Genomic DNA, 10,923 nt, shown 5'->3' on the forward strand with positions numbered 1-10,923 from the left:
CGTTGGAACCAGCAATGACAGCAGTGGGATCCGTGGTCTGGTGCTGCCCAATACATAAACAGAGAGAGATAGCCAAAGTAAGTCCCATCGGTCACTACTCTATCTTACATGGGCAGGCCAGTTCTGAATTCAAATGACCAATTCACTTGTGGATCCAAGGCTTCTTAATCTTCTGGATGAGCCTCCCATAAGGGACCTTTTCAACCATCCTACTGAAATCCACATAGACAACACCCACAGCTCTACCTTCAGCAATCACCTCTGTCATCACCTTAAAGTTAAACCAAGTTAGTAAGGCACAAGTTATTTATTTAGATATACAGCCCCTTCTGGCCTAATGAGCTGGGCCTCCCAGCAACCCACCTTTAACCCTAGCATAATCACTGAGAAATTTACAATGACCAGTTTTAACCTACTAACCAGTGGATCTTTGGACTGTGGAAAGAAACCCACATGTTCACAGGAAGAGCATGCAACTCGCCCCGCATGGTCAAGTTGACTGGCCCTAAATAGGCTGTAGTTGTCCACTTGTTTATAAATTCTATCCCCAAGAATCTTCATTGATCAAAAGGACATTACCTCCTCTTTTATCTTGAAATGCCCCAGCAAATTAGCAGAGCTTCACATTGATCTCCTAGTTCTCCACATCTTCCTCCTTCGTAAATGCAAAGTACACATTTAGGATCTTGCCTACATCATTCACCTCTAAACACATTACCTCCTTTATACTTGAGAGGTCTACTCGCTTCCTCGTGATTTATGTATAAATGTCTTGGTATTCTCTTTAATCCTACTTGCCAAGGACTTTTCATGGTCCTTCCTGCCTTTTCTAATACTTTCTTGAGTTCTTTTCTGATCTCTATAATCCTTGAGGCCTTTATTTGATTTCAGCTTGCTAAACCTTACATATTTCCTTTTTCTTCTTGACTAAGTTCGCCACCTCTCTCAACATCCAAGGTTCTCTTATCTTGCCGTCCTTGTACTACTTTCCTTACTGGAATCTATCTGTCCTTTACTGTATGTAGTAACTAGCAATTTAGACCAATTACATTTTTACAACAAAGCCCACCCACCCTGATAGAAGCTTCTCTTCATTAAAACATAAATCATATCTTTTCCTCAGATTGGAGTATCCTCATTGGACGGCGCTCACTGCAGTCTACGAGTAAACAGTTGAAGGAGACATGCGCAATGTGTGGTATATCTGCTGCAGACTCTCCCACAATTCTCAGTGCCTGCTTGGTTGCCTTGGAGCCACAGGGTTCATTTGTTGTAATGCCAGGTAATAATTTTTTTAGAAATCTTTTTAAATACAGGTATGCATCACTTAACGACCCCGATACATTCCGCAGAACCTGACGTTGTCCTATATGGATGTTGTGCGAACACCGTATTATGTACTTGGTGAACCTATATCGAATATCGCTGTACTGTACCCTTATTGACTAGCCAAGAACTTACACTAAAACTGCATACTGTATGCTATAATACATACATACACAATAATTTTTATTTTTAAAGTTTTATTATTATTTACTGTTTTAATTTTTTTCACTTTTTAAACTTCTATGTAAACACGTTTTGTTTGGTTACGTCACTACGTCACGTTCTCCGATCGGGACCACGGACGTATATGCAATCAGACGTCCGAATGGACGTTAAGCGGTGCACACCTGTATTTCATGAATGTATATTTAGTAGTTTACCTGCAATTTAATAAACTTTTATCCCTAAGTTAAACTCTGACAGTTATTTGATTTCTGGATCTCTTTAAGATGCTGTCACAATGGGTTCTGTATTTGGACGTGGCACAGCTCTCAATTTGCAAACATCTCAGCTAAACACCCCACAAGATGCATCCTGTACTCACATTCTGGTTTTCCCAACATCTGCTGCTACAGTTGTTGCCAATACTGAAGCTCTGGAAGGCCTTGGTAACCAAGGTGAGCATTTTTTGATTTTTATTCATTCTTTTCCTAAGCATAGACATATTTAGATTCAGAAATTAGAAGCAATGTTTATCTAGTTTAATGTGAGGGAATAAAGTGTTGTGTTTGTAGCTGCTCCATAATCAGTGGGTGAGAATTGCCTTCTCCACATATCCGTAGATGCATTTTCTTCAGACTGTCTAAGATATCACTTAAACTCTACTAGCCGATCTCGGGAAAATGCTTTTTATTAAAACCAGAGAGCAGAAACAAAATTTGAGAATATTTTATCAGTTTACCAGCTTGGAAAATGTATCAAGACAGTTTGGCAAACAAGCCATGTTATTTATGTTTGTTCAGTTCATAGGAGCACATTATCTCACTGGTGCTTGGTCTGTAGTTAATAGTAGCCCCTTTTAGAGCTGATTCAATTAACACTGTTGTTCCTGAGAGAACATTGAAATATCAGTGTGTTCTTTGCAATTGGAGTGAAGAGGTTCATGAACTGAGCTATAGAATGTAAAAGCAGGAAGCTTTTTGATTCTTGATTAATCATTGGTTCCATCTCATCTTACAAAGAATAAACAGACCTTTAAAAGTGCAGAAATAGTTTACAGGTTTTCAAGGACTTACAAAAGATTAGAAAATTCAGTGTAGATTCTGTTGGGATAGTGAATATTGAACTCTCATGTCATTATCAAAACACCTGAGGTTTGACTGAGCATTTCTCTTCTCTAAATAAAGTGGCTAACCTGTTTAAATCATTTGTAGAATTCCTCAAAGATAAAAGGATTCCCCCCCCCCCCCCCCACTAAGTTGGAAGAATCTGGATCACTGTAAATGAAAAGTTTGAGAAAGTTGATTTTAGAAGAAAACTTTGAAAGGATTAGGTCAGGTGATTGAGGGTAAGAATATACATCAGGAATATGGAAGTTAAGTCATTAATGCACATATTGCATGAAATATGTGAAAACACAAAAAATCAACCTTCAAGAGAAGTTGAGCATGGAGCGGCTATGTTTAGCACATTCGGTCTCTTGGCTATTTTGCATTTGCTTTGTGCAAAAATGTTTATATTAAAAATTTGTTTTTGCTGAAACAGATGGCATAGGAATTTTGGACGAGGATATTTTTGCTGAAGACTTTGATAATGATATCCGGATACTAATAACTGGTAATCTCACCTCTCCTGATTCACCAACTGGCATCGGTGCAAGTTCACATTTTCAGCACAGCAGTGAAGCTGGCAGGGTAAGGTGGAAATATCAAATTATACGCAAAACTTTAGAGGTTGGAAGGAGAAATACTAATTGTAATATCTACTGGTTACAAAATTGATAAGCTAAATGATCAGGAAAGGTTGAAATAAATGGATAGTGTTGAGACTGTGTTTAGTTCAATTTAGCAGGATTGGCAAAATTGGGTAGGCCAGATTGTGGCCTATCAGCAACCATTGCCTATGTTCAGCTTTCTCCTGACCTGATGGGCCATATCCAGAGAGTTTATTATGCTTTCCCTCTGCAACAAAAGGTCAACAACATCATTTATTATTGACAAGTAACTCTTGACAACTACTAAATCTAGGACTAGAGCTCTACTGACTGTAAAAGCTTGAAATGACACTGATTTCAGAGACATTTTAAAGTATGAAAATTTAAGTGAACAATTTTTATAAAGTTATTAAAAGCACAATAATGTTTTAAAATTGAAGCAAAAATATGGATGTTGCTTTCTCATGCTTAAATTCCAAATCTACATTGAAATCAGAGGGGTTTCTGATTTTGTGTCAAGTCTGATCTGACAAGATCTAAGCAGCGATTTCCCCAAGGAATTACTGTATCAGAACGAACTGACAGATTCATTACAACAGTATATCTCAAAATCATGGCTATTTATACCTTTGACAGACTATAAAGCAATCTGGCCCATAGTTTGAGAAGCTTTGGAAATATTATTGCATAGAGAGATCTGGGAATATTGGTACTTAAAATGCCGGTGTAATTCTGCAATTGTTTATCAGTATAGGTTTCATTCCTTAACTATAGAAAATCAAAGGGTAAACAGTCAATGTTTTGGGCCAAGACCTTTCTTCAGGATTTCAAGTCCTCAAGAAGGGTCTTGATGCTGCCTGGGCCTCCTGCATGTGTTGCTTTGGATTTCCAGCACCAGCAGATTTTCTTGTATTTGCCTCCATGACAAAATTTGCATTTCTACAATGAATTTACTAGAATAGAATTTTAGAAAGAAGGACCTGAAGTCATAGAGTAATTCAGCACAGTAACAGGCCCTTCAGTACAACTGATCTCTGCTTGACCATAGCTTCCAATTTGCTTGTCCCACTTCCCCACTTTTGGCCCATTACCCTCTGAGCCCTTCCCCTTTATGTATTTATCCAAATGTTTAAATGTTTCAATTGTATCTGACTCAACCACTTCCTCTGGCAGTTTATTCCAGGTACTCGCTGCCCTCCCTATAAAGAAGTTATAATCAGGTCTCTTTTAAATTTCTCCCTTCTTATCCTGTATCTGTGCCCTTTAGTTTTGGACTCCCAGCCCTTGCAAAGAGACTGTGGTGGTCCATCCTTCCTAGTAGGTTCTTTATAACAATCCGTGAGGAAACTGTTCAGGATGCACTGCACATGTTCCGCCCCATCTCGACCCTTATCACTTGGATTGCCCACTCGAACCTGGACAATTGAAATGTCCCACTAGCACTATCGTGCTGTTTTCACAACTTCATGCAATTTCTCAACACATCTGCTCTTTAAGTTTCTACTGACAATTGAAAGGTCCATACCACAGTCCTAGCAAGGCAACAATCTATATCTTATTTCTAAGTTCCACTCAAATGCCCTTGTTAAATGATTCCTAAGAGCATCCACTTTAATCACTGCTGTAATGTCCTCCCTTATTAAAAAGACAACACTTCCCCCCCCCCCCCCCCCATTCACTTTTATCTGTAGCACCTGAAGCACCAATGTCCCAGAACATTGAACTGCTAGTTCTGTCATTCTCTCAGCCACGTTTCTGTTATGGCCACATTATTCCCAGTCCCAAAAGGAAATACATTCCCATAGTTCATCAGTTTTATCTGTTAATCTACCTGTATTGAAATTGATGTAGTTTTTATGCAGTGGACCTCTCTGCCCTTTAACTGTAATCATGGCTATCCTGATTACTAGGTTTACACTTTTTGATTGCTGCACATATGCCTGACTTTGCTGTCTTGAGTCCCACCTCCCTGATGGCAAACGCAAATTTCTCCAGAAAGATACTGGACTTCTCTGGTTTGTCCAACCTGCCCCTCTTGTACAGGTGATCTCTGCTGCAGAAGAAATCCCAATTGTTCAAGAATTGAACCCCTGCACCAGCTCTTCAGCCTCATATTCTTTCTATTCCTGGACTCACTAGCACTTGGCACTAGGAGTAATCCAGAGATCACTATCCTCAAGGTCATGTATTTTAATTTGTTACCCAATTCCCAAAGCTCATTCTGCAGGACCTCTGGCTTTTCACCCTTCCCCTTGAGAATTTTCTGCAGCTACTCAGAGATGTCCTCACTGTTGAGTCTGCTATCACTGTTGCTCCCTCTGAGCCTCAGTGCCAGAGTCCCAGTGACTTGACTATTGCCAAAGGAACATTCCCCTGAACAGTGAGGGGAATGGCAGCAGAAGTCAGATTTCCCCCCCAACTTTTACATGTTCAGGTGTTATTCATCTTTAATTTACTCCTCTCACAGAATTAGTCCCCTTTATCATGTTCTTTCAGACAGTCCATCTACTAATTTTGCCATTCAGCCGTTCATCAATGATCTTATCACAGACCTCTTGCTTTTGATTCTGTCCACCCTTGTATTAAAACATTACAGATGTTGGAAATTTAGGGAAAAATGCATAAAATGCTGGATATAATCAGGTCATGCAGCATCTGTTGGGAGGAAAAAATGAATTAACATTTCAGCTCAAACATTCATCACAACTGGGAAGTTTGGTGAACTTAACCCATGTCTTACTTTTCCCCAGTTCTGAAGAAAAGTCATCAACCTGAACACAAACGTTTTTTTTTCTACAGATGCTGCCTGTGTATTTCTAGCATTTTCTGTTTCAAATCGTTTCAAACTCCAGGCATTTTAACTCCAGCTATCTATACACACAGAAGAAAAACTGTTTTACTTTAAATCATATGTACAATATAGTTAATGTTCAGTTATTATTTAGGATATAAGTGTATGGAAGTTGGTCATTCAGTTGCCATTTCAGAATGTTATTATACAGTAGTGTTCTGGTGAAGACTATATGATTGCACATGATATAATGATGGACTGTCTTTATAAATGGTTAACTCAGATATTTGGGGAGGGGTGAGTGAACATAATTGTTTAGTAATCCTTCAGTATGAATTGCATGCTTGCCAAATCACATTTTATGTTAATATCTCGAAGGAGATTTGCACTTGTGACGAAGCACCCACTTACATTGCTTCATTGCATCTGGTTAAAAGATTAATTTTGTTGTGCAATTCCTTTATAAATCTAAAATCCAATTAGTGAATCATAGGATAATAATGCTATATTTGACACAATGGACATTTTGGCTGCTGCAAATGTATATTTGGTCTTATTTTAGGGTCAAGGTGGTGAGCGGCTACTCTCCACTGAAGCTCATGAGGAAGTTGCAAATGTACTCCAGCAACCACTTGCTCTTGGATATTTTGTATCAACTGCTAAAGCTGAGAACCTTCCTCAGTGGTTTTGGTCTGCCTGCCCTCATGCTCAAAATCAATGTCCTTTGTTTTTAAAGGCAAGTTCCATTTCATCAACTGTTTTATCTATCAGTCCATCATTGTTGTAGACAAGACTATTGTGAGTATGCAGGTTGGGGTAGACGGGCAAATTTAGGCTATCATAATGCTGGAACATTAATTGACACTTACCTGGTGTATTTCCACATATGGATACTCTGAATTTCTTGCTGCTTACGTAATTCCATAATTTTTCCATTTTGTCATGTAAAGATGGAAACCTTTAATGGTTTCCATTGAGGAGCTGGGTGTGAATAAGGGTCATTTTGTAACTTTTAGTGTCCTCCAAGAATCCACTGTTACCGTTGTGTTGCCCCTCATCACACAACTTTAAAAGCATTCTTGTGAACTTCCCATTATTTCCAGATCCCCTGTACACTGTCTCTAAAATTATCAGACTGCTTGTTCCGCAATCAATATTGGATGAATCAAAGTTTTGTTGGGCTTCATTCCCCATCAGAAACCCTATATCCACCATATGCATCCCTCTGCCTATTGCTGTGTGGTGATACAGTTAAAAAAATATTCCCACTTTAAATTTCACTAGTTTTAAAACTTTTACGTTGCCTCACTCAATCCTGCCTTCACCTGCAAAGTCCTCCACTCCTGTAATATTATGCAAATTTGGAACACTTCCAACTCTAGCTGAGCAATCATTATCCATATTTAATCCCACCACCATTTTGCAGCTCTGTCCTTTGCTGGCAAGGCCTTGCCCTTTGGAATCCTGAAACCTGTTTCTGCCTCTACCCTTTCCTCTTAAGGCATTCCTCAAATTTGACCTCTTTGATCAGCTCTTGGACATATGATTGTGTATCCTCGAATATGGCTTAGTCTTAAGTTTTGTTAATTAATGTTACTTTAAAGTGCCCTGTGGGAGATTTTGCTTTAAGTGTTATATAAATAAATTGATGACTTGAGGTGCCAGGCATCATTCACTGACAGATTTCTATGTAACAACCACAAAATTAAATGCATTTGCAGTCCTTGGAAGCAATACATGTCCTTGCATTTCATTAGAAGAAATGTGCCTGAGAGTTTGGGAACTGGCTTTCTGTTTTTCTTGGATTTCTTGTACATGCTGTACTAAATACTGAGATGACTTGCATCGGAATATAGACAAAACTTGAATGCAGTTGGGGAATTTTGTTAAATAGGGTCCAAAGCTACCATTTGTTGAAGAATTACCCAGAGCAATGCACAATCTATTGGAAAATGAACTGGCAATAAAATTAAACATGTTTTTCGATGTATTTATAGTCTTTGACCTGACCTTGTTAAAATGTTGCTTATTATTTGCATTAGGCCTCTTTGCATCACCATGTCTCCCTGGCACAATCTGATGAACTACTTCCTGGCAAGCACACTCATCCTCACCCTCTGGATTCCAATCGAACTTCGGATGTTTTGAGGTTTATGTCAACATGCTATTACTTTTTGATTTTTCCCATTTAATTAAAATTGAAAGGGATACTGACTTTTCTTTTTCTTCTTTAGGTTTGTGCTGGAACAGTATAATGCCTTATCATGGCTCAACTGTAACCCTGCCACGCAAGATCGCCAGTCCTGTCTACCAGTCCACTTTGTGGTGCTTACTCAAATGTACAATGCCATTATGAATTTACTTTGAAACCACAAATTGTGTTATACATAGACCCACTCACTTTCTTGATGAAGGACACGATGCATCATCAGCTATTTATCAGTGATCTGAAGATCTTGTAAGGAAAAATATCAAACTTCCATTTCAAGACAATTAAATTCATTCCACGTCCAATTCTTTACAATGTGTGAGCATTAACATGCAGTGCACTTTTCTTTGATACTGCTGCATCAACGGTCTACATTATACAGCTCTTCCACATTAGTAACTGTTTTGGAAATTTTATGTTACAGCTTCAAAAACTATACTTGTCATCATTGCTAAAACAGAATTTATTTTTCATGATAAATTGTACATTCTTAAAAACACAGTATTGTGAAATCGGGGAAATATAGTGGGGAATATCAACTAGCTAGTGCTTGTAAATGATATTTTATTGTGCATTTGAGTCGCCTTTGGTGACTTTCTTTGTATTGTAGATATAAACCAGATATATCAAAACAGTTTGTATCTATTGTGTACAGTGTAAAATTGACAAATTGCAGTACTATTTTTTCTTAATCAGAAAAATTTCACAAGGCCTTTTGAAGAGGAAAATCAAGATTGTAAAATTGTATAAAAAGTTAACTTGGTGAAAATTGTAAGTAGAAGTTTGTAATTTTTTCCATTTTATTGTCATTCTCCCTCCCAGAATTCATCAGACTGTAGATGAAAATGGGTGTTTCAATTTAAAGGCCATTTTTATCTAAGACTTTACTGATGAAGATAAATGCTCGTCTTCATATTTTTGGAGGTGCAAATTCAGCCCTCTGACATTTTATTTAAGTTTTAAGTTAAAAGATTCTGGTGAAGTAATATTTATAGGTTTTTGTGCAAAAAATTAAATAAATGGCAATAGATAAAATCCTATATTATGTACTTCAATGTGAGAAAGTTGTATGTATATTTCCCGTGGATATGCATATTTTAGTTGTGGATTTTTAAAAGTTTGAGCATACAAGCCCCAGTTGAACATCAGAATCTATTTACAGAAGATTTTCATTTTTCTTCTGTTGGAAGGCATTCAAGGTTCAGAAATGGCATACCAAAAAGTTTGTCTACTGATAACCTGGGTTTGCTAGCATGCTTGTATGTATATTTCAGAACATTTTTAAATGTAACAGCTGTACATTTCACGCCAATATGAAGTTTTTTCTTCTGAGCATTTTGCTGTGGGCTTCTTTTATATAAAATAAAATAAGTGAAGTTCATTTTAATTCTGTATTGCTGAAACAAATACACTAAAAGCGAGTTTGATAAAACTGCAGGCATTTTAATGTCATTCATATATCTTGTGGATGAGAGCTATACTTTTACACACTTTTTTAGATTAATAAATTATTAAATTATCGAAATGCAATCTCTGGGTACATTTCCTTATGGTAAATTTTGAAAGAATGCACAACTCAAGGAAGAGATTGGAAACTTCATATTGTTTTATACAATAACATTGTGGTTGGAACAGTCAAAGAAAAGAGTGTGTTACTATTGCAATCAAGTCTGCTCCTTTCACAGGATGTCGTTCGTATCCTTCAGCTCTTCAGAGAAATGCTTTATCTTCTGTTACGCAATCTCTATTCAAAATCAGGGAAATTAGGAGTATTTTGAGCTAGTTTCTTTAAACCTTTTGCAAAGTGTATCAATGTTAAAAGTATAAAATAGCTAGAAAGAAATTAAATTGTTTTTTGACAATTATTCATCTTCCTTCATCATAGTACTGATTCCCTTCCACATACTTGGGTACAGTTTCAGTTGTGCTTCAGTGGAATGGCTAAAAGGGATGTTGCATTTTTTTTCTCAACTAAACATTTTGTGACTTCATATCAGTAGAAAATGCCAGAAGGTAAATTTCACAGATGAAGAATTTTATCTTTCTTTAGTAGTTCTCACTTGGTTTCTCCTTATTGATATTTGTGGTTATACTGCATGGTTATGTAATTGCTTTAAAGAAAAGGATATCTTCCGTCAATATAAAGATACAATCTTCTGGTTAAGATAAATAGAATACACACCTTTTGATTTCCCAGTTTCTATTTTGAGCTATTATTAAGTTTGTTGTAAGTAGATTCTACAGTCAGCTGGAAAAAGATTACAGCTAGACGATGAATGCCATCTGTATGCAAAGTGTATCTGTGTTTAATTGATAAAATGGTGAAACCTTGAAACAGAAGCAAAGTTAGCTATAGTAAGGGCTAAATATGCAGTAGATTGTAAGTTGTAACAATTAGAAAATTGAATTGAAAATGCTCCAAGAGACTTTCAAAGAAACTGCTCTCAACACTTACTGGAAATGATCACATCTTGGTGAATTTATCAAAGGAAGATTCTGTTTGGTTGGCACTCCTCAAAAGTTGAAGTATTTGTTCATCACATTTGAAAACCTGCCCACTCTCTAACCGAAATACTGGAGTATTTATAGGATATGGAATGCTGCAACATAGAAGCAGGCCCTTTTATCCGTCGTTATCTGTGGCGACTATGATGCCAATCTAAACCCATCTGCCTGCAGATGTCTATTCCTCTCTTGCACGTCTGTTCACACGTCTGTCTAAAT

At 37.3% G+C, this 10,923-nt stretch overlaps 1 protein-coding gene across 2 annotated transcripts in view; it reads left to right on the top strand.

The window, feature by feature from the left end:
* Nucleotides 1-9,724, top strand: part of LOC140738295 (mediator of RNA polymerase II transcription subunit 13-like) — a 207,360-nt gene extending 197,636 nt beyond the window's left edge. For both annotated transcript variants that reach the window (XM_073065473.1, XM_073065474.1), the window contains exons 26-31: nt 1,124-1,282; nt 1,776-1,943; nt 3,031-3,179; nt 6,553-6,726; nt 8,033-8,139; nt 8,225-9,724. In XM_073065473.1, the coding sequence (XP_072921574.1) occupies nt 1,124-1,282; nt 1,776-1,943; nt 3,031-3,179; nt 6,553-6,726; nt 8,033-8,139; nt 8,225-8,357 (890 nt within the window). In that variant the 3' untranslated portion in view covers nt 8,358-9,724. The remainder of the gene's footprint in view (nt 1-1,123; nt 1,283-1,775; nt 1,944-3,030; nt 3,180-6,552; nt 6,727-8,032; nt 8,140-8,224) is intronic.
* The last annotated feature ends 1,199 nt before the right edge of the window (nt 9,725-10,923 follow it).

Source organism: Hemitrygon akajei, chromosome 14 (genome assembly GCF_048418815.1).
Source record: "Hemitrygon akajei chromosome 14, sHemAka1.3, whole genome shotgun sequence".
NCBI lineage: Eukaryota > Metazoa > Chordata > Chondrichthyes > Myliobatiformes > Dasyatidae > Hemitrygon > Hemitrygon akajei.